This window comes from Lissotriton helveticus, chromosome 3_2, assembly GCF_964261635.1.
Source record: "Lissotriton helveticus chromosome 3_2, aLisHel1.1, whole genome shotgun sequence".
NCBI classification, from domain to species: Eukaryota; Metazoa; Chordata; class Amphibia; order Caudata; family Salamandridae; genus Lissotriton; species Lissotriton helveticus.
Window position 1 is genome coordinate 138,603,077 of NC_136062.1, and position 27,501 is coordinate 138,630,577.

General features: G+C 45.3%; 1 protein-coding gene across 3 annotated transcripts in view; it reads left to right on the plus strand.

The window, feature by feature from the left end:
• The window catches only part of LRRC49 (leucine rich repeat containing 49), a 1,030,711-nt gene extending 1,005,226 nt beyond the window's left edge, over nucleotides 1-25,485 (plus strand). For 2 of the 3 annotated variants that reach the window (XM_078684609.1, XM_078684610.1), the window contains one exon: nucleotides 24,857-25,190. In XM_078684609.1, coding sequence (XP_078540735.1) covers nucleotides 24,857-25,060 — 204 coding nt within the window. In that variant the 3' untranslated portion in view covers nucleotides 25,061-25,190. Of the gene's footprint in view, nucleotides 1-24,856 lie in introns of all 3 variants that reach the window. The other variant, XM_078684608.1, reaches the window with a different exon arrangement.
• Nucleotides 25,486-27,501: the final 2,016 nt, after the last annotated feature.

Genomic DNA, 27,501 nt, shown 5'->3' on the forward strand with positions numbered 1-27,501 from the left:
TGTAACAACAAAAGACGCCCTCTCTCAGGATCTCCTTAGCAGAAGGAGAGGAGCAGACCACCACCCCCTGCATACCTGCTAGAGAAGATAGCAGCAGGAGAGGTTTAGACTACCACCCCCTGCATTTGCCAACATTAACCCAGGAAAAAGTAAAGTGCCCCAGATCACCAAGCTGAGCATTAGCAAAATAGCCGACTGCAGCACGACCACTCCCGCTACAAAGCCCCCTACCCTCATCACTCCTCTAAGGCAGCTTGACCCCCCTGCTGACATCTCAGTCCTCACAGTCTTGCTGGCCCCTGGCTTACTGTTTCCTAGCCAATTAACAGCCCTCTCACTACTTAGAGAACACAGCACCTTCGCCCGGCCCCCTTGCCTACATCTTCAACCCCCTGTATTGCAAACTGCGACCCCCCGTACATTTGATAGTCCCTCTTCTTTCCTCAACCAATCCAAGATGCCCCCAGCCATACATTCCAACGATTACCCATGCCTAACCACAAATTACCTAACTCCCCACGGGCAAAACGCTTTCGCCATTTCCTGCCCCCATTGACTTTCGTCCAAAGCAAAAAAACTCCTAAAACTGAAAATCATCAGACAATTCCCAGAAACACTTATCGTAGACACGTACCACTGCTCATCTAGAGGTCAGCTAAAAATGGACTTCATCTTCTACAGGGTCAGACTGGACCATTAGATCAACAGCCTTAATGCCCACCTCCTAGTCCCCAAAACCACCATCACAGCACTCAGTCGCAAACTTACCATCTCCTTGCAAAAACACCAGTCCCTGACCGGCTCCATTTCCACAACCATTTTCGATAATGGCACCATCCTGATTCAGGCAAAAAATGAGAACCTCAAGTTCTTTGACTCCCTTTTCCCCACGGTAAAGAAGACCTCCGCTCTTACCCTGCCGCAAGATTGGAACACTTATCTGGCTAAACTCCAACCCCCAACAAGCCACAGGACTCAGTTCGAGCACCCCCTCCATGCCACCCACCCACCTACGAATGCCAACCTGCACCAACCGTCCACCGTCATGAAATTGTCAACCGCCTCCCTGCTCTACCCACCCTCCACTCAGACTCAACACATCACAATAGAGCCCCACCCCCCTCTCCTCCCACAACAGCCCCAAAACCCGCCCACTGTCACCCCGCCACCAGAGTTAAACCGTCCACTCCCTCCCCCCACCAATCATAATCTTCACTCTAGAATTGAGCCCTATTCTCACTCACAACTAGAGAGTCCTCCCACTACCGCTTCACCACACTCCACCAACAATGACATTCAAATCACTAGAGAAGAGCCCAACTCTCATTCCCATCCCCAATAGCTCCCTGGCCCGCAGACCCAACCCCCCCACATTGCAACCTTCCTCTCAACTAGAAAGAGCGCCTCCTCCCACCTCTACCCCTCCTAAAATTATCTTCTCACAGGACTCACCCCCACAGATCCCTCATGATGAGTCGACACCTATTCTCCCACGCCCTCCGTTCCTTAAAAGTAACACCGCCCCATGTCCACTCACACGCCCAACACAGAACACCACCCTCCTTCCCCCTTCTACTCACACAATCAATATATCGCAACGTCTCACCCTTCTGGAAGCTCAGCTCAAAAAGCTGATCCGAGGCATGAATGATACCCTTTCTTCCCTAGCCAAAATCGAAGTGCCTAACCAACAGCCCGCACACCACCTTACCCCCGCCCTTCCCAGTCTGCCCAAATCACCTCCTCCCATTCCGACCCTCGCCTCCACCAGATCGCTCCCACACGTCACTATACCAGAGGCAGAGAAGCGAACAGACAGACCAAGTAGAGCTAAACCCTCCCTCTCCCCTCAGGAAGTGACCACACTCGCCTCTTCCTACGCCCACCTCGCGACCCCTACCTTGAGCACCTCTCAGCATCCACAGAGAGGGACCCCTCCCACCCTTACACTGGTCCCCAGGCTGTTCTCATCACCCAATTCCTCTATCCAAGTTATTACAGGAGTGGGCAGGGAACATCCCCCCTTTAGACTCCACAGACCCCGACGCACCTAACCTCTCTTACTAGAGCCCAACCCAACAAGGCGCTGCCCGTTGAACAACCCTGCATCAGATGCATGCTCATCAACAGCAGATCCGCCTCCAAACACGCAACAGAATTAGCAGACACTATCCTCTCACATGATATTGATGTAGCCTTCATCACAGAAACCTGGCTCAACTCCCTGTCAGCCCCCATCATGGACATGCTTGTACCACCAGGATTTTCAATCACTCACAAAGACCGCCATAAGCAGAGAGGTGGAGGTGTAGCTATCATTCACAGGACTAACCTCGCCTTCACGGAAAGCGCACCCTACCTGTACAGCTCCTTCGAATGCCTCTCTATCAACATCAAATCCTGTGCAAAGAGCTCAACACTTTGCCATCTCCTCTATCACCCACCAGGCAATTCAAAGGAATTCGGAACGCAACTACCTGACCTAATCACCCAATGCGCGCTCAACAACGCCAATAACATAATCCTGGGCGATCTCAACATTAGATGGAACGATACAAATAACCCGCTCATACAATCCCTCAACAACCTTCTGCTAGAAAATGATCTGACACAACACTGCTCTGAAGAAACACACTACTGAGGAGCGATACTCGACGCAATCATTGCGGACATTCACACAATCACCATCGACTACATCATTCCAGTAGACTGGTCAGACCACCACTTAATTCTTTTCTGCATCAACCAACCAGCGCCAACTCGACACATAAAACAAGCTCCCCCCAAATGGATAAGGAATATTGCCCAAGTCCCACAGATCATCCTAGAAGATGAACTAAGCACTCTCCTGCTGAACTCAACGGAGCACCTCTCAACCACTGACCTCACCTCTCTCTACCACTCCAACATGACGACCACCCTTGACCGTCTGGCGCCCTTGAAACTAAAAAAATCCAGAAACATTCCATTGAGATCGTGGTTCACCACGGACATCAATGACAAAAGAAGACTTCTCAGATCCCTTGAAAGAATCTGGAAGACCAATCCATCCTCCCTTCACCGCGAACAACTCAAGACGGCACGCAGAAACTACAACAAACTCATCAAGGACAAAAAATCTTCCTTCTTCTGCTCCGCTCTAGACAACGCAAAAAACCGCCCCAAAGAGCTCTTCAACATCATCAGAAGTCAAACATCCAAACCTATCACATCCGTTTCAGTGTCCTCCAAAAAACAATGCGACAACTTTGCCAACTTTTTTAACGAAAAAATCATCAAGATTAACCTCTCTCTCAGCACAAACCCCTCTTTTCCCTGGGAGACCAATACCCCAGTACTGACTGACAGCACCCTATTGATCCCACCCACTCAATGGTCCGTCTTCACGCCGATTCAGGAAACAGAGATCGTCACCCTGCTCTCCAACGCCAACTCGTCATCCCACTCCCTGGATCAGCTTCCTATAAACTTGGCCAAAGTCCTGAAACACACCCTAGCCCCAATTTGGTGCAAAATCATCAACAGCTCGCTGAGCTCGGGAATTATCCCAGACTGCCTCAAGGTCGGCCAAGTCACGCCGCTACTAAAAAACCAGGGTTGGACACAGAAGATATGAATAACTTTAGACCCGTGTCAAACCTTCCTCTGTTATCGAAAACACTGGAAAAATGTGTTCTCCCACAGCTAACCAAACACTTAGAGAACATCAAGCTCCTTGACCCCACCAATCGGGTTTCAGAAAAGGATGCAGCACTGAAACTGCCATCCTAAACGTCATAGATGATCTACACAAATCACTTGACTCTGACCAATGCTGCCTTCTCATTCTCCTTGACCTTTCGGCCGCATTTGATACTGTCGATCACACACTGCTCCTAAAAGCCCTTCAAGAAAGAGCAGGCTTGGAATTGACGGTACTGAACTGGTTCTCCTCCTTTCTACACAATCGCTCGCAAAGAGTAAAAATCAAAAACTTTGAATCTGACCCACTACCCGTCAGTAGAGGAGTCCCACAAGGGTCAGTACTCTCCCCCCAACTCTTCAATATCTACATGGAACCCCTCACCACAATACTCAGGAATTCTAACATCCCCTTCCACCTCTACGCTGATGACACACAGCTCTATCTGGAAACCACCTGTATGGACGACATTCTCAAACTCAACGACACGCTCAAAGACGTTCAACAATGGCTCTCACAAAACCACTTAAAGCTTAATCAAGAAAAAACTGAAGTTCTACTCATCTCCAACAGAGACGAAAACCCCCAAATTGAAGAATGGCTCAAAGTCATCGACGCCCTCAATGGCACCCTCAAGCTGAAAGATTCGGTCAAATCCCTAGGTATCACCTTAGACCCCAAACTAAACATGAAAAAACACATCGCGAACTCTGCCAAAAGCGCTTTCCTCAATCTGAAACTTCTCTACAAAATAAAACCATTCCTGCCTCCCAAGGACCTTCAACAAGCCACTCAAGCACTGGTGCTCTCCAGAATTGACTATGAAATCGCAGCCCTGACCGGCTCAGCCAAATCACACCTAGGCCCCTTGAAAACCACCCTCAATGCCGCGGCTAGAATGGTCATAGGAACCAAGAAATTCGACCACATTTCTCCCGCGCTCCAGGATCTGAAATGGCTCCCTATTGAACAACGAGCCAACTTTCGAACAGCATGTCTTACACACAAAGCCCTTCACACAGGCAAACCAGAATACCTGGCTGCGAAACTCAAAAGGGCTGGCCAGTCCAGGACCCTCAGAAGCTCCAACACGCTTCTCCTCATTCCGTTGAAATCGCGGAAACACAAAACTTTAAGCAAATCCTTTGTAGGCAATGCACCCAGGATATGGAACGCCATCCCTCCCCACATCAGAATGACCTCCCACTTCCCAAAATTCAAGACTTTACTCAAATCCCTCTTCCTGGAAGCCACCTGAACTGAAAGGGGATGCTCATAGTACCCCTCACCCTTGTAGTCACTATGATCTGTATGTTTTTGTTATTTGCAATCTCCTTGAGTTGTCCAGTTATCAATCTTCCATCGCCGATAAGGCACATTGTTGTACCTGTTGTGAAGCGCTCTGATACCCTCGGGTCCAGCTAGCGCTATACAAAACTTATAATAAATAAATAAAAATATTTGCACGTCACAAGTGGCTCCCACGTCCCCAGTGCCTTTAGCTAGTGACCCATCCATCTCAGTTAGTGTCCCTATCCCTACTCCCTCCCCTCCGGCCAAGATTCTCACATGTCAGAAACGTTCAGTCAAGGTAAAGGGAGGGCGCCATTACAACAAAGAAAAGGAAAGCGAGTGCACTGCCCCTAACCACACATCAGGCCAGTAAAGTGGCAAATACTAGAGGGGCGGCTCACAGCAATAAAGGGTGCTCCCATGTGGCCGTAGATACTAGTATTCCCAGTCCAATAGACAATAGAGCACAGGCCCATTCCCGACAGGTGTCTAGTGACTTTGAAGACCGTATCCTAGCCAAACTCGAAGCAAAACTTGCAGCAATGCTCGACCCCTTACTAATCAAGCTATCAGACATTGACTCAAGACTGAATAAAATTGAGCAACATCTTTTCCTTCCAAAACCTAACCCATGGAACCTCCAGTGGTTCCAACGAACCAGGATTGATAACAGTGCATGCAACACAGTTGCCTACTATTGATGTCGGTGCTAGTACAAATGTAGTTGCGCATGCTCCCTTTGTAAATTCTTTTAGCATGCTTGCCACTACTGCAAAGGCTGGCCCATCGAGGGAACCAACTGGGGGTATAGTCAAAGGGACGACCCGGGGTGGTTTGGCTAGCCCCTGTGATTCCCTTAACTTACCACCTGAAGCTACGCCATACACCATCATACTCTCCAACGTGCCCCTTCTACAACCTGGCACTGGGGAACACTGGTTATCACTTAGGAACAAGGTCCTCCACCTGGTAAACAACAGAGTTGGGTAGCCATTTATTCCAGGAATTTAAAATGATCCGTAGAATTCCATGGATAGGGAAATTGCCAAAAACCAGTAGAGGTGATTGCGTGGTGTTGAACTTTGGGTCTCCCCTAATTGTGAAAACGATCCTAGATAGGGCCGGGGCAAGGCACTTGAGCACGGACAGTATTAGTATTCTACCACTGGGGTTTTTCTATCGCTGCATTAGTAGCTCCTCTATTGCCACATAATGTGGCCTATAACATAGTTTGCAATATGTATAGTTCAGTACACATAAACCTCCTGCTTCTCTGTACGATTCTGATCTGAAGGGTTCGGCAAGCTGAGCAGGATAGGTGATTCCCCCTGTTGGGCCATTCTCCCTTCACACTGGTACTCGAGTTCCTGGACAAAGGATGTATCACTTATACAACTGAACTTTTCCTGGTTCTTGCACATATATACTCAAGGCCACTGGGGACTGTAAGTTCCATAATTCCCTCTGCCAGACACATCTTAGCCCATCTGAGGCAGGATGAGTTAGAGCATGGCCCCATCTCTAACAACCTCATCCCTGATCCACAATGCCTAACTTTGGATATTTTTCCTGCTCTAACCTTTTCATCGAGCCACAAATTCCATCTGGTAAATTGACGTTTCGAATGGGCAAGTGGAAGGCAAAAGACAGCCCCATGGGGTTCCAAAGGTGGCTAAAAAATCCCTGGGCTGTAACATGGCAAAGGATTGTGTGGTAGATGACATTGATGCTTTAATAGAGGAAGTTAAGTACTTGCTTAGTGGCTCAACCTAACCTAAGCCCCCCCAGATCTAGCAGGAGGGTGCCAGATATTTTTAAGGAGAATAAGCCTCCGCCTGGGAAACCATTGACTGCACCACTCAATCATACGTATGGTAACGAAAGGGGCGGTACAGCGAAAGAAGGTTTTGTCTTGGGAATGGGTACCTTTGATTTAGCACCACAGTATCATGTAACTGACCGTGCTTCTCATGTGAACTCGTCAATCATGGGTGTAGTACCTGAAATTGCATGTTCTAACCACTATAGCTTGTTAGCCCTCCCAATCAATGGTAACAAGGAAGCTTATGTGTTAAAATCTGTAGTAGCTGGGCTCGAAGCCCTATAAGAAACAATTAGATGCTAACTGTGCATGCAAAGCACAGGTTGGTCCTCTTAAAGAAATGGTTTAAAAAATTGTCAGTTAGATCTCCATGATGCGATTAATAGTTGAGAAGCTAGTCGATAAAATTGACATTATGCACTTATTACAAAAAAGCAAATAAAGTATTGGCCCCCAGATAAGCAGGGTGGATCAACCTGTTAGGATTATCTTGACCCAACCGAAGTCATACACAACATCAGCTAACGACAGTCAACGTCACCAGGGAAGGAGCAGCCCGAAGCCAAGTTCACACAATCTCCATTTCTATCAAGTAGTAATTTATTTGGTTCAGACCTCAACTGAGATCAACAAATACAGATATAAAATTATTATTATTTAGTTCAAATAATTAAAATATTAAAACTTTTAAGACACACTATAGAATGGAAAAGTAATAATGTTTTATCGTCTACTTATAAAACATTCAATAAAATAAAAATAAAAAATGTTAAGATTGTGCGCTTTACCTTTAGAACAGCTTCAAGAAACTTTTTAGAAACTTAAACAAGTTATGGCATACAGATTCATTGACTGTAGAGTTACACAACATAATAAAATCATGAGCTAAAATAGCATTATACTTTAGTTGAATTGGAGTTATATATCGTTGTCGAGCCTCTACCATACTCGCATTAGGACACATTAATAAAACTTGAAGCAAATCTTGTCGACCACCTTTGCACAATTCACATATGCCTTTAGAGTTATTTGTACCGTCCCAACTGGCTAAGTATATTGCTAATGGGAGTATACCCAAACGTAAATGCAGGATACAGCGCCTTACCCCGTGCTCTAGTTAAAATCATAAATAGGGAGCATACGTTTTAAATTCTATAATTTCTGCGAATGCTTTATAATGCTTTAATTGAATGCAATAATCTGTATCCATTTCATAGCTGAGTCTAGGGGCCAAATGTTTTAGAAAGTTTCAAGAGCGCTAGACCATTCCTGTAAAAGTGCAACAGTACATTGTGAAACCTCAAAGGCTTTTTACATATTCCTATTGAAAGTATACCCAGACGCTTCCTCTCTAAGAGTCTCCAGTTTTAACAAATGCATTCATGTGTCTGGCGCTGCATGTAGAAGGTTGTACGCCGCCCACCTTATGATATTTGAAATTACTCGAGCAGAAATTCCCATTAGAGATAGCTCGAGTCGAAGAGCTTGTACTGGTACTGACTGCGACACTTTTACCAATTTTTGGAGTATGGTTCCCTCCTTTACTTTTATAGATTGCCATGTTTTAATTTGAGTGTATTTGAAGGCATATGATAGAATCGGTGAGATTTTCATGCCATAAACCTCCAGCATTGGTATAAAATGTCTATTTCTCGTAGAGTGATACAGTCTCTGTAGAGCCCCAACGTGGGATTCTGCCTTCCGACTTAAGTGTTGGAGGTGGGCTGTGTCTTGTAAATTATAAGTGAAAATACAGCCCAAACAGACATACTCTTTTACTGTCTCGATTGGTACACCCCCTAAAGAGCAAATATAAGATAAATGTTTCCTTCTGCCACTAAAAGTGAGAGCTTTAGTTTTAGTAATATTTGGCACCAAAACTTTTCAGTCGCATATTGATTTAATTCGTTCAGCTTTCTTTGCAGGCCTATCGGGGTACGATCGAGTATAACGATAGCATTATGTGTATGTGTATATGTATGTGAACTTGTGCAAATTTCGGAGGGTGATTTTTCATTTGGGAAAGACGCCCCTGTAAATCACTAATATAGATAGAGAATAATAGGGGAGCTAATAAGCATCCCTGTTTCAGTCCATTCTTCGTGGGGAAAGGTTTGGTTAGGCCTTTTTCTCCCCCCATTTGGACTCTACGCCATGTTGATGTATGAAGGGAGATTATTATTGTTAAAAGATCTATAGGAATCTCCAAATTCGGAAATTTTCTCCATAGAGTCAATCTATCTACACTATCGAAAGCATTTGAAAAATCAACAAAAACACAATATAACGTTTGAGCATTTAACGTGACATATTTGTCGAGTACTGTTTGGAACACAGCGATGTTATCCAATGTTTGGACAAAACCCAGCCTGAGACATAGGGATCACTTTTCTCGAAAACGCCCAGTCTTTTAAGTGTTCTAAAACGCAAGCTGAAAGATCTTGCCGGTGGCGTTGAGAAGAGCTATTTGGCTATAGTTTGCAGGATTCGTTCCTGAGCCTTTTTTCAGGAGAGGGACCACCACACTCCCCGCCAAGATTCTGGTATTTCCCCACTTTTTAGGCAATGTTGGAAGAGTGGGTCTAAGAATTTACTCCAGTCTGCGTTTTTTTGTAAAACTTTAATTGGGATCTTGTCTGGTCCAATTGCTGCAGATTACCTGGCAGAGGATATAAGAAATTTGTGAGGCTGAAATTTTCATTGGTTCCTGCTCGCATCGGCTCTTCGGCTGTTGATACTGTCTGGGGAAGATCAGATGCTGATCATTAGGTTTATAAAGCCTTAGAATAGACTTTTCCCAGTCAGATGATGATACTGGTGTGACTTGAGCAGATTTTCGTATCCCCATTTGTGCAGAGATTATGTTCCAAAATGTTTTATTATTTCTTTGTTTTACTGCAAATTGGATGTCGACCCAGTCACGATCTCTTAAGGCTTGCCTTTCTCTCTCCTTTTTCCGTTGGTGGAGTTTTTCAGTTTCCTTATTTCTCTTTGTCTTACCACACAGAAAGAACGAAATTGAGTTCTAGTCAATTTATTTAGTTGTCGAGAATTATTATCAGCTTGTTTTCCTTTTTGACATATTTAAACGTTTTCATGCCTTGCTGTGTTTCCTTTGAAAGAGGCAACTAAAGACTGTATAGTAGCTTCAAATCTATTTATAGGATTGCCTACTCTATCCACGGATGTTAGCAGAACTTGGGAGATTTCATGGTTTATTTTACTGATTGTTTTTGAATTCCAGTGAATCCTTCCAGTTTTGTGATTTATGATGGCCCGTCCTTCCAGAGAGCGAAGAGACCTCAAATACCCTCCTGGGTTTCTGTTTTAACAAAAAGTCCTGTAAGGTCTTTCATGGGCAGAAGTTCCATAGTCTTAAGCTCTTGGGACACTGTTAAGTCTTGGACTTTCGAGGGGTCCGACAATTGAGCACTTTGGTGAGCTACAACCTTGAGTAGAGGGGGATTGGCGACTAAGCTCTCTATTCTTACGCCAACTTTATCTTTATCTGTAGTTACAGGTTGCTCCAGCTGGTTCTCCTGAAGACATTTTTTAGGGGTAGTTGTAGTTGTAGGTGAAAAAAAGTTTGTTATTACTGATTTCTATGTCCGTTCTCCGTATTGAGACCTTATACGATTGCCCTGTAATTGACTGATGCTCGCGCTGTGCCCACTTTTTTCATATGAACAGTGGGGGACCGCAACCTTTTATAGACCATACTACTTGGGATTTTTGTTTATTTAAAGGGTTTTATATGTAATATATATTTGATTAGTACTGAAAGATTCTTCTATAGCGAAAATTGTATAATTGCATGGAATGTTCTAACTTTCCGATCACCACGCAGAGAACTTATGTTCAGGCTTACGTTCAAGCTATTTAAAACGAGAAGATATGGCTCAAGCTTTTTATGGTTGTCCCGAAAACTTTGTGAGGCAGTCGATACGTTGATTTATCAAAAGAAATATACTCAGATTAATAAAAGTCCTCTACTAGTGCACACCGGAACACCGAGGTCGCCAAGTGAAGACCAGATTTAATCTTGGCTTAGATTTCCGCCTCCTGTTGTAAAATGAGAGAGGATAGATGGAGGGAAAGCAGGTCAAACCTTCTCCTGTAATACTTCTATGGCGTTGATGTAGTCTTACTAAGGAAATGACCCAGAGATCCGAAGGTTCAGAGGGCTTGGAGAATATCGTAGAGAGCACAGGAGCACCGCAGCCCGCACCCATCCGGGCCGCATCCGTTTCCGCAATGACTCCCGGCCGCCCTCTGCAACTACAGATGCGCTATCACGCCCAGACATCAACAACCATATTTTTTGCTACCCCTATTCCTTGCCACCTCACCCACCTACTTGCTGCTTTCAGGCAACCTTAGATGCTTTTTGGACCATTTTAGAGTCTCCTCTCCGCCTGTGGGCAGCTCCGAGCAGCTCTCCGGGCTCGAGTCTCCAGGGTTCAGATCACCCGATGCATCACACGCCTCCCCTTTGACCGTGACCACAACCAGGGATGCGGGTTTGCTGTCCTGGGCTGTCCTTGCCTGTCCTGGTCTGATCAGCACGGGGCCACGGGGGCTTGGGCTTAAAGTAATCTCAGCGGATTCAGAGCAGTTTTCAGCCGGTTTCTGTGAAGAACTCAGATGCCGGCAACCGGCAGCTCACAGCGGCCGCTCACAGCGATGGCCACAACAAAATCAAGGGGTGGAGTGGAGTGGCTAGATAGCACAGCATCAATTACCAGCCCAATCTCCGTTTCTGATCGGTTTGAAACAGCAGGGGCTCAGATGAATGTTCTTCTAGACCCCATGTGCGATGCCCCCCTACCCCTCATGATTTTGTTACTGAGAAGAGGGCTGAGAGGTTGCATCCCTATCCATTCAACTCACAAGGTGGGAGATCACGATACAGCCCCTGGGGGGGAACAACTATCCCACAGAATGAACATTTGCCACAGGTCTGAAATTAATTATTCCAGCCACTTGTCTCCAAGGGGAGGTCATGGTTGCAGAATACATATTATAAATTTCCCTAAAATTTCATCAGTAACGTGAAAAAATAGAGAACAATCACCAAGGTTACCCATTGGATCAGACAGTAGAAACTGTTGGTCTATAATTAGATCTGACATCTTAGCTGCCAACCGACATTACTATAGTGAAGAATTTGACTATATTACTCTAGAACTAGCTGGTGATGCTGTTGGGGCCGGTCTAGTGAACATGGACCAACACTCTTCTCCTCCTAATGGGTCAATAATTCAGTTCAATTTTAACTTACCTGAGACGAGATCAGCAGAGTCTCTTAGCGGTTTTGGGCCTAAGCCTAATCTAGTGGAATCAGGGTGAGATGACAGCAGACAGCACAATCCCATAGGAGAAAGGGATGTTGTTCGGGCATAATGGGAGGAGGGATTGCCACCCGAAGCTAAGATAAACAGGTTGACCAAAGTGGATATCCACAATGAAAGTGCTAATCAATCAACCGCGAGATCAGGGCTGAGAAGAGGCAATCTCTAGAACTGATCGAACAACCAATAGTAACCAACAGCAATCTTAAGATTCTGTCCTGGAATCTTGCAGGTCTTAAAACTCAACTGTGAAGAATGGGGACATTTTATAGGTGGTTTTGATATATGCATTTTTCAGGAGACCTGGGCAACATGTTTGACCCATCTGTGTTTTCTTGCACATTTTAGCATTGCAGCATCCCCTACTACAGTGGGTCAAGCTGCCTGGTGTCTCATTATATGGATTAAAACATATCTAGATTGTACAGTCAAAAAATATAACTTAAAATCTAAAGATCTCCTGGCTCTGAGCCCCTAACTGCTAAGGGAAAATATTCTCCTGGTAAATATATACAATAGAATTTCCACTCAGACCCAAAATTCACCTACCATTATAGTCCTGGGTGAGTTCCTGGAAAGTTTTGAGTATGGTAGTTGTGTGTTACTCGCTTGGTTTTTGAATGTCACCTATGAAACCCTTGACATGCTGTCATATCACAGAGGAAGAGGATGAGGTTGGGAGATCCCTTAGATGACCCAGGTTAGTTTTGCCAGAAACATCAAAGTGGCTTTTCAGTTAACATCCCTCGCTTCAAAATATCCCCTGAGAGCCTGAAACTGACGTACTAGTTCCGGTAGAGATCTGAGTCATACCTACAAAAGGGTAAACTGCCAAATAAGGATCAATTATTTCCTGATGGATACATTATATTTGCATTTTCTTATTGACATGTGTGTCATAGAAACGATTAGATCGCATTCATAACAATTTGGCATTAGAACTGGAGCATATTTTCAATCCACCACGGGCACCAACAGTGGGAAATAACCCTGATCCTATAGTGCTAAGTAACAACAGGAGAACGGTCAAGTAGTATATGACTGAGGGCTACGCAGCGGCTTTAGCACAAATGTATACTGCTGTACTCCAATCGCTACATGACTTCAAATAGTATGCCGATATAGCCCACACCATAATCAGCTAGTTTAATAGTTTGTGGGGAAATCAAAACATTCTTCTATAAAGAGAAAAGGGTTGAGTTTATTAGTAGTACCAAAGTGTAATGGTACAACAAACATTGTAAGGCTTTCAGGGCCGAGCTAATGGCTGCTGTAAACAAGGATTTGCAATGCAATAGGACTCGTATTACGCAAGACCTATTGCATTGCATCAAGGACAAGGTTGGGGGTGGGCGGGGGGATGGGGGAGACGGGGGCGAGAAGGCAAGGACCAAGTAGTGCTCACAGTCCAAATAACATACCTTACTGTGTAACACTCAAAGTACAGGGGCCAGTATCCATGGGAGGGTACAAATGACGACATGGCCATAATAAGGAGGGACTAACAAACCTCATGATCAAATCAGACAGCAGCATTTATGATAGACAATGGCACAAGCCAATTAAAATCATGGGCGGAGAGTGGGCGGAGCTTCCACTGAGCTTCCACTCCATACTCCATTACTGCATGCCTCGCAAAGCGAGCAGCTTGAGGCTCGACCTAAAAATGATCATAGGAATCAAGTGGTTGACAATAGGAAACAAGCATTGGCATAGCCAACAGGTCTCGCATTTGGGACCTTATAAGTGTTTAGTTATACAGCACAATATCCTTGGTGCAACAACATCAACTGTTGCATGGCTAAACACTCATACTATCCAAAGGCGAGACCTATTGGCTATGCCAATGCTTGTTTTCTTCTTGTCAGTTGCTTTGTTTATCTGCTGAATGGAGAGCTGCTGGTTTCCGGCAAGCTCTTACCGAGATTCATAAACACCTGGCTCAATATTTATCCAGTATAGGAAGATAAAAAACAGTTAACTTGCAGCCTCGTTCTTCATGCAAAAAGTGTTCTGGAGCACGAGCCTCTGGTTTCTTTCAGGCATGGGAATAGCTCTTGCATGGAAATATGCCTTCGAGCCTTTGTGCCAAAATCTTTGAAAATCCGAGTTTAAGCTGAATTATTTGCGTACATAGCACCAGGTCCCGTTCACTGATTATCAGAAGAAAACTACTTACTTCTGATCGCAAGATGTTTTCCACAAGAGTCTAACATTTGACAAAGTCTAGACACGGGGACAGACACAGCGACGACACAGTATGCAATAGAAAAGACAGGCGCATGTACAAAGATATAGAAGATCCCTGTCGCCCAACACTCTGACCTCCCCCCAAACGCATAATGGCACATGAGGAACCCAAGTGCAGCGACAGGAAACACCCAGAGCCTATGCTTGAGAACGTACGGACGCTAGGACAGTAAATGCATTGAGAAGAGGATAAGCAGAGGTGGGTGAGCACTGAAGGCTCGAGCCAGATGCCTGGACCCACAATGCACAGGGTCAAACTCAATTGAGCACACGAACGGCGAGTGTCGAGCCTCGTTGGAAATGCTGCAAAAAGGCACTGAGTCTCGGCTGTTTCCTCGCATACATTACCATCAATTGCCCTGGTGTGTGTGGGAGCGTGCAGGGAGAGGAACCGGTTTCTGTGGCCAAGGGAGGGAATGGGGCGGGCTTGAGGCTGGCTGTCCAAAAGTGAATGCCATCTGTTTCCAATTAACGCGACCGCGAGACAGGAAAATGTAAACAACCGCGGGCGCGATAATTGGAAACAGATGGTTCCGCTGCTCGCCCCCGAGACACATAAGCTATGAGAGGGTACATTTAAAGATAAGGCGGGACATACCGGAGCCTTTGGCTATTTGCGTGCTTTCTTTTGTGGAAGCCTTACGTAAATGGACAATCAAATGTGTGGCCGGGAAAAAATCAACATGAAGAAAAGATGTGTGAGATGGAAGTCCTTACTATAAGCCTCACAGTGCAGCGCATGTGCGATGGCTCAGGCGAGACCTAAAACTTTAAAGCAGCACACCATAATGGCTAAAAGAAATTGAGAAGAGGCCCTTTGGAGATATCTTCTCTGTGCTGTGCAAACTTGGATAGTAAGCAGTTCTGGCACATGATAGCCAAGGGATCCAAAAACGGAATAATGGTAGAAATGCATCACATCCAGCCACACGTGTTGGTAAATCACTATTGCACACTTTACACGAGTCAGTCCCACACCCAGTTAGGGGAAAATGGCAGATAGTGCTCTGGGAAATTTGGGGACATGAACATTGCTGATCCGGTTCTTTTTTAGTTTAGATGAAACTAAGATGGCCCTCATCACATTACAGAGGAAAAATCCCTTGGCCTTGATAACATTTCAGGTGATCTTTACCTCTCAGCACCATTAATCAAGAGCTTTATTTCTAATCGAAGCTTTAATGCAATTTTAAAGGGGGCAGAGGTACCCGATTCTTGGTTAGGTGCTGAGGTGGTATCCTTCAAACTATAAACCTATAAGCCTTATTGGTACTTCACAGAAGTTGTTCTTGCAATTGCTAGAGAGATTGCAAGTCTGGATCCAAGAGAAAAACAAACTATCACAATTGCAAGCTGGGTCTAGAGAAAACACGACCAAAGTTTTAGGCTTCTCTTAATTTTATGGAAGTATGTGACTATTAAAAGAGAACATATATACTTAGAATTCATTGACCTACATGCAGCCGTTGACCTCATCCCTAGAGGGAAAATGTGAATAGCCCTAGAGCAAATGGGGGTTCCCCAAAACCTAATGCATATTATAATAAGGCTCCATACTAAAAACTCCGCCCAAATGAGATAAAGCCAAAAAGGTGAACTGACCCAACTCATTAGGGTGGACAGGGGAGAACGCCAAAGATGCATTTTAGCACCAATCCTGTTCACCCTATACATTAATAGAATGATAGATTAATTTACTGATAGGGTGATCCTCCCATGATTGCTGGACAGAAGATATCATCACTGCTATTCGCTGACGATACCTTATTACTCTCAAAATCCCACATGGGGTTACAGATTTTACTGAATCTGATTTTACTGTCCTGGGAGCAATTTAGGTGAGTAGTAAATGTGGCTTAAACTAAATTCATGACCTTTAACCTTCATAGGTCCTTCAAAGGCAAGGTTAAATTGGGCAACATATATTTGGAGCAAGTGAAACAATTAGATTATATGGGGGTCAGGCTCACTAACACTCAATTCAATTCAAAATCTTTATTCGATTGTATATTTTACAATCATAAAAGTTCATTTTTAAAAAAAGCACACAATTAAAACGGTTACACACAATTCATTTTCAAAGGCAAAAAATGACACAGTAAACAGTACAATATATCAGACAATAAAAGCATGGGCAATCTATGGTTAAAAATATAAATAACTGTAAACTTAAAAAGCACCAGCACAATTTTACAGCATGGTTAGCCATCCATGCTTTTCCTAAAGCAGATGGCTTTTTAAAAAAAATTACAAATAAACAAAGTACAGTCAATATTCAGTAGTTGTAAGTAATAAAGTGCGGGTTTAATTTGTGTGAAGCTCATTTTTTTAAGGCACGGTTTAAGGTATAATTTCCGTGGAGTGGAGAAATAAGGGCAAATAAAAAGGAAGTGTGCCAGATCTTGAGGAGACTTTCCGTCGCAGCCACAAGCTGGCAACACTTCGCCCCGCTGAGCGCCACTTGGGAATGCCAATAAGAGGTGATAGAGGTCAAAGCGGAACCTTGTTAGCAGAAACCGATCATAGCTAGACATAGGCCATGTCAGGTAAGGTTCTATTTGCAAGCATGTTTTTAACAATAGATGTTTCCTAATACTGACCTTCTGTATCTCAGCCTCTTCTCTGTCGGTACATCTTAACAAAACTAAGGCATTCTTGACCAGGTTCACATCAGATTTTCTAATTGTATTTGGGGCATAAAACAGATCATGTCGGCCAATTGCCGTTAAACTGTCCTTTATGTACTTTACCCACGGTACCTTAAATCTCCCATCTAGCTGTAAAGCTTCTTTCAGTAGGGCATGTGTTAATGGAATTTCATTGTTTAGCCAACATTTCAGCCAACATGTGATTGGACTTACTGCTATTCTGTCACCTAGATAGGGGACCCCCAGCTCCTCATGTACTGAGTAATTCCCAATACCCCTAGGTAGTCTTAGGATCTTTTTTAGGAAGTTATTTTCTGCGACCTCTAGGTCTTTAGCCTTGCGATAGCCCCAGAGCTCGCTCCCATAACAGGCAACAGCAACGCTTTTTGCCTGGTACAATTTAAGCGATGGGGCCAACGGGCAATTGCCGATTTTTTTTGCAAAGCCAAGGATGGCCGCATTGACCCTTGTAGTTTCTCCCTTCTTTTTGGAGACTGCTGGGCCCCATGATAACTTATGGTCTATCAGGACCCCGAGGTAAGAGAAGGAGTTGGTTGATGGAATTTTTTCCCCATTTATACTAAAATGGCCAGGTTTCAGAATGCCCTTACCTGCCTTCATGACGAAGGACTTGGAGTTATTTATACTTAAACCACGTGACTCCATAAATTTGTGGAAGGAATTTAATAGTTTCTGGAGACGGATTGCTGTTCTGGAAATAAGAACAGCGTCATCGGCGTAGAGTAATACAGGTACCCCTTTGCGCTCGACTAAGGGGTAATCTGCTTCTACAAGTAAGAGAGATTCCTCCAGTTCATTAATATACAGGTTAAATAAAAAAGGGGCCAAGATACAACCTTGTCGGACACCCCGATTTATTTTAAATTCATCCGTTACATTAAGGTCTTGAGAGTAACGGACATTCGCCCTTGTGTCTGTATGCAGATCAGCGAGAAAATTAACAAGGTTCCTCTCTACGCCCATTCTCAGCAAAGTGGCCCATAATAGGCTTCTGTCTACGCAGTCGAAAGCGGACGACAGATCCATAAAGGCCATGTAGACAGTGCCTTGTCTCGCCAGTGTATACTTGCTTAGAATAAGGTATAGGTTCAGACACTGCGTAATGGTCGAGTGATCTGGTCTAAACCCGTATTGTATGGGTGAAAGGATTTTATTTTCTTTAGCCCAGATAGATAACCTGTTAAGAATTACACCCCCTACCACTTTAACTACTGAATTCAATAAAGAAATTGGCCTGTAACATAACGGGCTACTGCGGTCGCCCTTCTTAAAAATGGGGACTATGGTCGAGAGACCCCAAGTTCTTGGGCAACCAGTTGTCACTGCTGCGTTTATTACAGCCGTGAGAACCGGGGCCCAAAACGGGATACTAGACTTAAACAGGTCCGGCGGCAATCCATCCGGACCCGGGGCCTTGTTGGTGGTTAGACCCTGTATTCCCCTAACGGTCTCTTGTACTGTGAAACACAGTGGAATCGCAGTTGGAATTAAAAGGTCTGAAACTTCCCGTTGCTCATTGCTCTTAAAAATTGTACTGAAATGGGACACCCACTCCCCCTCTGGGATGTTTGTTCCAATAGCTGTGTCATTTGGGTTTTCAAACATAGGTTTATTAATTATTTGCCAAAACTTACTGCTATTCCCCAACACGGATGGGTCTAAGAGGGATTCAATAACGTTTGCCTTAATTTCCTTTTTTCTAGTGGCTATTACTTTCCTGTAGGCCATACGAAGATTTTTTATCAGTTCACGATCTCTTGGTTTGGTTTTTAATGCAAGTTTCAGATCCCTGCTTGCCTTTGAGCAGTTATGATCAAACCATTTAAGATTATTCTCACTATGTCCCTTTGTTGGCGCTGTGAGCATGGAACCAATTTTAGCGACCAGCCCCTCGAACCTAAACAAAATGTTCGAGGGGATTGAGTCAGATGAAAGACAAACGGACAGCTCCGCTTCACATGCGCTGGTTATATTAGTATACAAGGTGTCTTGATTTACCCTTGACCATTTAATGCGACGCCTGCCATTTACGCACCTTAACGTGCCATGATCGAAACGTGACTGACGTTTAGCAATAAATGGTCCACCCAGGTTTATAACAAGGGGATTATGATCGCTGTATATACTGGTGAGAATAGAAAAATGCAAGACCCATTGAACAGCATCTGAAGATGTTAATATGTGATCAATAAAGGAACCCTGCCCATGCCCTTTAAAGGTTGGGGTGTCAAAGATTTTTATATCGGGGACCAACGACATAGCTACAATCAAATTGTGCTCGTTCGTTAGATCGTTTAGGTTCTTACCCCCCCTACTATGGGAGAAGTGAAAACCTTCCTCATTATGACACCCTAAAGACCCCATGGTTGAACATTAAAATCACCTGCTATCAACAAATGCCGTGATACATTGTAAACATTTTTGCTCAAAATATCATTTAAAAAGGCAATATTGCTGTTGGCATTGTAAAAATTAACCAGTGTCATCACAATCTTCCCATTTTTTAAATCAATCTTCTGTAAATTCAGATTTACGCTATGGTAGTTGCTTATGTTACATTGCAGATCTTGGCTAATGAAGATGGCCAAGCCACCCTTGGCTCTACCCCTGGTCGAGGCAACTGCTGGGGTAACAAAGCTTAAGAAACCCTCCATATGAACATTATTTTCCTCTATCCAGGTCTCTTGGAGACACACAATACTAAATTTTCTGATAAATGATAGCCATACTGGGTCTCGTAGCTTATTTGCCAAACCTGCAATGTTCCAGGAAATTAATTTTGCACTGTCATTGAGGGCAGGACAAGTAACAGACTCTCTAATTGGTTGTGAGGATGTTGAAATAGGCGACATTGCGCCTGCCACCACCGGGCCCACAGTACACTCTGCATCTGACTCCCGAAGCTCAGATGTGTCACTAGTAACTAGCCTTATATCTGATGGGGGTGTAAAGGGCACCTCATTTTCCCCTGGGAACACTATGGGTAGTGCTTTAGGGGGACTACTGTTTTTAACAGCGGCAGTTTGGACACTATGTGAATTTTTATCATGACAGCGACCCCCTAACTTCTCAGGTGACCTTAAATTACATGAAGCACTTACCCCACCCCCCGTAGCTTCTGCATTCCTTAACCATCAATCGCAGTCCTCTAGGCTGCTAAAGGCCATAAACCTGTTGGAGAGCTCTAGGGGCGTAAATGGTAACAGGTTTGACATGTTCCCATTGAAACCAGTTTTATGATTAAAGGGTATGGTATTCCACCCGTGTGTGGCTGGTGGTGGAGCCAGTTGGTGCATGTATACGGGGTTTAGAGCCTCGATGTTAGGGAACTGAGAAGAGAAGAAGGTATTGTTGTTATAGTGTTGTGGAGGGAAGACAGTGGATCTGGGGTAAAAATATGTCAGGGGGCGTGGTACTATACAGTTCTTTTCATTTCCGTAAGGCCAGTTCAGGATATGTTGTACGGCTCTCCTGTCTCTAAAGTTTATTACCACAACATCGCCACCAATGTCCTTTGCTCTGCCCCCCAGCCAGGACAGGCGCCGGACATGGACTATCTCACCGTTAATCGCAATGGGTTTGGGTCTATAAAGAGAAAGCCAGTGCGTTATTTTATTTTTTAACTGCGAGTATCCCTCTCTTTTACCAATGGGCAATTCTGGGACCCCGGTGAGTATGACCACAAACGGTAATGCTTCTGGGGGAAGTTCTGTCGGTGGTGCCCTAGACAGGCCCCCTCTTCCCCAGTTATTCTCCTTCCCTTCAGGTCTAGGGGATCTTCCCGGCAGAGTACTAGGTTCCCTGGATGGAATATTTGCGGAAGTAGTTGGTAATGAGATGGTAGGTTTACCCTGTATATCAGTTGAAGCTGTTGTTAAAAAGTTTTTACAGGTATTACCGCCATGTGCTTTCGGTGCCACATTTAGGGAATTAGGGGTGGCTGAAGTTACTACAACAGCCTGGCTATTACTTGTACTAGGTTTAGACGGTGTGGGACCCACAGTATTTTTTAAGAGGGGTTGGGTTAATGTGGAGACTTGTTGGTGCTGTACTTTGGACTGACCTTGTAAACGTACAAAATTCCCTAACACAGTCAGATCCCCCTCAATTTTACCTAGACGTGCCTCCATCCCCCTAAATCTGTCTGACAGAGCAAGCATGTAACTACGTATGATCAGCTCAATATTGTCCAGAAGCGACTTGGGGGTGGCGGGTTGCAAGTCCTCCTCCATCTGGATAAGGGTAGTATCAGAGTCTGTAGGTGCTTGGGGTAAAGGTACCGGTAAAGTGGGGCTAACTGTTATAGTTTGGTTTGTATCAGAAGATCCCATTAGAGGTAGTGTAGCAGTGCTCTTCTTTTTACCAAACTCAGTGTGACTTGTTTTGGGCTTGTTAGCTGTTATAGTTTTCCTTCTTCTTTTAGGTGGAGGTGGCCCATGCGTTTTAACAGTCACTGTCCTCGGGCTTTTACCTCGTACAACTTTACCAGGCCTTATTGTGGGGGATATCAGGATCTTAGAAATGTTATTATGTTCAGTGGTCACTGTAGGGGTGGTTTCTTGAGAATGGGTAGGTGACAATGCCGGAGCTAAACATTCTTGGAGGAGCAAGGGTACGCTGCAAGTCAGTAAGGTGTTATCTACTGGGGTGCTAAACAGATCGTCGTCTAAAGAAACAGACATTATAGGTTCAGAGAATGTTCTGTTTTTTATTCGCTCGATGGAACGACGGCGGTCTGCCCTCCTCTCGGCTAACACAAGCTCCTTGTTGCCATCTATGGCTGGTTTAAGGAAATAATCATCCAGTGTTCGATTGGTGATATTTTTGTCCAACCCCACTAATGCAGGGCTTGTAGCCGCAGCGGCCATTCAATGGTGAGGAGTGTTCACGAGGTGGGCACACAACAGAGACAGTTACTTACGTAAACCTTGTGCCGGGATCTCTGGCCCAGCCCAGCCTCTTCTAGCCGATGAGGGCCGTAGAGGGCCCGCCCTTTGCCCGGGCTTCGCCCCGGGCGTCCCGCCCGCGTTGCGGGCGTGGGGCCGCTTTGTAGCGCCGCCTGGCGCAAGATGATGACGCGCTCCTATGCGCGATAGCGGTGCCCCCTGGGAATGCTAGTTCCTGCTACCTGCGGCGCTGTTGCTTCTCGCGTCCCGGCAGGGAGGAACCAGCGGTGTGAGGCGGTCAGGTGCGTGGGCGTCCCAGTCAGCAGGCAAACGTTCTCCCTCCTCAAACGAGCCTCCTCGGACCCGTCTGTGTAATTTAGCAGTTCGCCCCTCTGGTCGGGCGTGGGGCCGCTTTGTAGCGCCGCCTGGCGCAAGATGATGACGCGCTCCTATGCGCGATAGCGGTGCCCCCTGGGAATGCTAGTTACTGCTACCTGCGGCGCTGTTGCTTCTCGCGTCCCGGCAGGGAGGAACCAGCGGTGTGAGGCGGTCAGGTGCGTGGGCGTCCCAGTCAGCAGGCAAACGTTCTCCCTCCTCAAACGAGCCTCCTCGGACCCGTCTGTGTAATTTAGCAGTTCGCCCCTCTGGTCGGGCGTGGGGCCGCTTTGTAGCGCCGCCTGGCGCAAGATGATGACGCGCTCCTATGCGCGATAGCGGTGCCCCCTGGGAATGCTAGTTCCTGCTACCTGCGGCGCTGTTGCTTCTCGCGTCCCGGCAGGGAGGAACCAGCGGTGTGAGGCGGTCAGGTGCGTGGGCGTCCCAGTCAGCAGGCAAACGTTCTCCCTCCTCAAACGAGCCTCCTCGGACCCGTCTGTGTAATTTAGCAGTTCGCCCCTCTGGTCGGGCGTGGGGCCGCTTTGTAGCGCCGCCTGGCGCAAGATGATGACGCGCTCCTATGCGCGATAGCGGTGCCCCCTGGGAATGCTAGTTCCTGCTACCTGCGGCGCTGTTGCTTCTCGCGTCCCGGCAGGGAGGAACCAGCGGTGTGAGGCGGTCAGGTGCGTGGGCGTCCCAGTCAGCAGGCAAACGTTCTCCCTCCTCAAACGAGCCTCCTCGGACCCGTCTGTGTAATTTAGCAGTTCGCCCCTCTGGTCGGGCGTGGGGCCGCTTTGTAGCGCCGCCTGGCGCAAGATGATGACGCGCTCCTATGCGCGATAGCGGTGCCCCCTGGGAATGCTAGTTCCTGCTACCTGCGGCGCTGTTGCTTCTCGCGTCCCGGCAGGGAGGAACCAGCGGTGTGAGGCGGTCAGGTGCGTGGGCGTCCCAGTCAGCAGGCAAACGTTCTCCCTCCTCAAACGAGCCTCCTCGGACCCGTCTGTGTAATAACTAACACTCTATCATGATCCCCACAGATAGCCAAGTGTCAGGTGACATTACAGCACGTGAGCTGTGATATATCCAAAAAGCTGAAGACTTCAAATGTTAGGCCTGTACTACTGGTAATTGAAATCTACTGGGTAAAAGGTGTTGCAGCACCCCTGTATGTTGCTGAACTATGTGGTTTGAATATCATACGGTGTATTGAAAGAACAGAACAGTTTTATTAGAGCTGTACTTGCACTACTCCATATTGCACCCATAACATCTATTCATCTGTATCTCGGCCTGAAAAATATAGCTCATGTGGCTGCATTTAGGCCCTTGACTTATTGGATAATAGTATGGACCAAGGACTCCCCACTTTCCCTATGAGAATCAGTTGCTATATACTGCATGAGATTCCAAAGGAAAAATATCTTGGTGTTAAGAAGTGGCTTTTTAGTCTCGGAATGCCCGAGTTATGGACCAAACCTGATGCGAAACAGAACATTATTTAATTAGTCTAAAGAAGAGGTACTGGGACCATTCAATCAGTGTTATGCCACACTAATGCCGATGAGTTAACTGCCATATTTCTGGACTTTAAGGACAGAATGAACTGTGAGGATTTTCTAAATTGCGTAGAACCAACTGAGGCCAGATCCCTGTACTTAAAGTTCAGATGTGGCATTTTACCACTGAATGAGTCCCGTAGTAGGCAGGTGTTAAGTACTAGTTCCCCAACTTGTCCTTTTTGCTTGTCCAGTCCTGAATCCTTGATAATTATTTATCTTTTTTTGTTGCAAATATATTGCCATTTGGAATCTGTCACACCTTATCCCTGAGGAGGCTGCCAGAGTCCTAAAGAGGAATACCACACACTGGTTAGTGTTCCCTGTGCCTAGACATTTGTTGTATGCCTTGTGGCTAAGATGCAAAAATAGTTCCCTAAACCCAGGGATTTTAAGTTAACCCCTTGGTTGGATAAATTATAATAATGTTTTTCTTTTCTGTTTATAAGGAAACTTTCATGTATAGAGGGAGACTATTGACAAACGCTTGGTATTTTCTCCAAATGCCGATGCACTTTATAGATCCAGAGTAACATCAATGTGAGTCTTTTTGCTGTTGCTGATTATTTTCAACTACAACAATTCTAATTTACCAAACAGACAATCTATACCACAGCGAACTATAACTGATCCATTAATAGGTGTCCTCCACACAAGTCTCCTTGTGGGTGAATCATGGCCCACATTAAATCCGTTAAACGTTGTCCTCAAGATGCCCGTCTGTGTAAATATTAGCACATGAGCACTTTTATGACCATTGGATTGTTGTCCCGAGTAGCATGAAGCACAATGTATGTTTTAAGTGTTTTTAAGGTTTTTAAGATGATAAATCCTACAGTACGATTAAAATGCTCTAGGGTTCTACAAACTTTCACCCCCAGTTCAGATCGCTTTAGTTTATGGAGAGAATTATTTTATTTTATACACGTTAACGTGATTCCTAGCGTACAAACATGTTGTTTATTTTTCCAGGAAATCAGGGAGAAGAATCTTTTTTGCAAAACCTATGTTCAGGATTTGGTGAAAGAAGCTACAGATATAAGTACAAAAACCGAATCCCTCCAGAAACTGTGGCCCCAGATGTTCATCGAACTTGTCAGAGATGCGGTGAAGGAAGTCCGCGACAAAGACTCCTACATGAAACTCTGCCTGCAAAAGATCATCGACCAGAAATAGCAGGGCCTTATAATGGTTTGCTAAGTACTTCTATGAAGATCATGTGGGTTTTTTCCAAAAATTTGAAGAGTATGAGACACATACGGATGACGTCCGAAGTTTAATTTAGTGACAGTTCAGGTTCCATTTTTTCACTCTAAACCTTACTTTTGGGCACAGTGCTGTAAGCGTCACTGTAGGAAAAAGTTCAAAAAGAAATTTTTCCTTTTGGCTGTGGAACGGCCAATGAATGGAAAGACTGCAAAATCTCGTTTCATAGCCTCCAATTATTTGGTGCACTATTAGCAATTCAGGTGATGATCGAACAATTTTTTTGCGCAGGCCTTATTCTTTCCTAAGGCCCCTACATGCATAGTGGGCACAGTGGAAAAATAATTGCGTTTTTGTTTTTTCTTGCTATAGTCCAATAAATTACCATGTTTATACAACTCTGGCATGTCCTGATGATATAACGTTTTGGATTATTTACAAAAACGGAGTTACACTAAATTGATGGGAACGTTGCAAAAGATAATATTAGATGTAAAAATATCCAGTTACACATTCCTTCAATCCTACCAAGAAAGGAAAACACATGAAAATAGAGACTTAATTACGTTCCCGGAATGAAGCTGGCCTTGATAGCGGGTATTTTCATGCTCCCCTGGAGATGGAAGAAAATGTGCCCCCTTATAATGTTTGCAGCATGTGATCTGTTCCTGACTATTTATTTGTACTTAGTAAAGATTTCCTGAAGTTGGTTTAGAGCAGGTAAAACACTGTCCATGTATTAATGCACAACTGCAGTTACTACACTTCATAGGATGTCTCAGGGGTTTGAGGTGAACACACAAAGAGGAGGTTTAATATGATGGAATATGGTCATGTTACATACATAGAACAATACAGTAGTATGTAGAAATGGTAGTAATGGCGATTCTATGAGGAAGAGGAGAAATACATGCGGTACATTCTAATACGGTATACTTGGTAACGATGAAGGATCCCCCTACCTTAGTTCCGGTGATAATTCCAACCCAGAACGGGTTCCTATAATTTATGCACCTGGAGAGGTAGACTATTTGGTCTCGTGTCAGAATATCTCAATGTGCTTCCAAGTGTAAGGGAGTTTATATGAGAACAACTGCCCCATCCTAAAGTCAAATTAACAATCTATTAATATATGGCCAGGGACTGCCGGAGGACCCCCACCCTTCCGTTAACCAACATTTTTAACAGGACATGAGAGGGATTTCTTTGGAAGGCGGGGGATCTTTCGACTCCCTGGCCAAATTTATTAAAACATACAAAATAAATCAAAAATTGAAATAAACAATATTTACACAATATATACAGATATCAGATGGCTAACCTTAACATACTTCTAGTACAAGGTATTTCCTATCCAAGACTAACATATCAATCACATTCAATAATAATTTTCTGCGTACCTATTTGGGCCAACGGCAAGGTCAATAACTGGTGTCAGATCCTTATCACTAAACCACGCCCTCCTGAAGGAGTGCGCATGCGCAGAGGGCCCATTTACCGGGAGGGTACTTCTCCCCCCGGAAACCCCCGTACGCCTGACTAACCACACCCTTCTGTCGAAGTGCGCATGCACAGAGGGCCCATTTACCGGGAGGGTACTTCTCCCCCCGGTTACCTCCATACGCCCGATTAACCACGCCCTTCTGTCGAAGTGCGCATGCGTAGTGGGCCCGCTTACCGTGAGGGTACTTCCGCCCCCCCGGTTACCCCCATATGCCCTATTAACTCCATTAAAAGGGGGCCCTTACATCTCTGCGTCGTTTACTGGCGTCATTGTGCACGTGCGGGGTGGCCAACCAGCCTAGAGAAAGCGTGACTCCCCCCTCCCCGCACCCATGTACCCAACAGGCTGTACCTGCCCCTGGAGTTCTAGGAGAGACCACTTTTCCCTCCCTTTGGCGACCCCTTTCAAGAATGGCGCCACCCCCTAAGGACCTTAAATTAACTACTCACCAATCATGACCTTACTGCCACAGGCCAGCGTAGTTGACCGACTATCTGCCCCCCCCTACCCTCCTACACTGAAAGGTCATGCCCTGCCTCAAAAATCCCCCTAGCCAAGCCATTATATTTTTCAGCCCAACTATCAGGCCCTACCAACTCACTGCAAGGTCATGCCATGTCCCTGTCTGCGCCTAACTAGGCAAGAAGATCCCCTGCGACTGCTTCATTCCCCGATGTGAGCAAATGGACACCGTTTTCTTAGGAAGGACGGTTTCCCCCATGTCCACCCCTGTGCTATAGTCTGTAAGTGTCCAGCCCTAGCTAACCTCAGCAGTTTGTACTAGGTATGTTTCCAATGGCCTCACAGATTCGCTTCCTCCCCTTGGAGGCTCTGGAACGTCTGGGTGCACCCTGGTGCACCAACAGGTCACCTCACTATACACCAATAACTGGGCCTAAAGATCTGC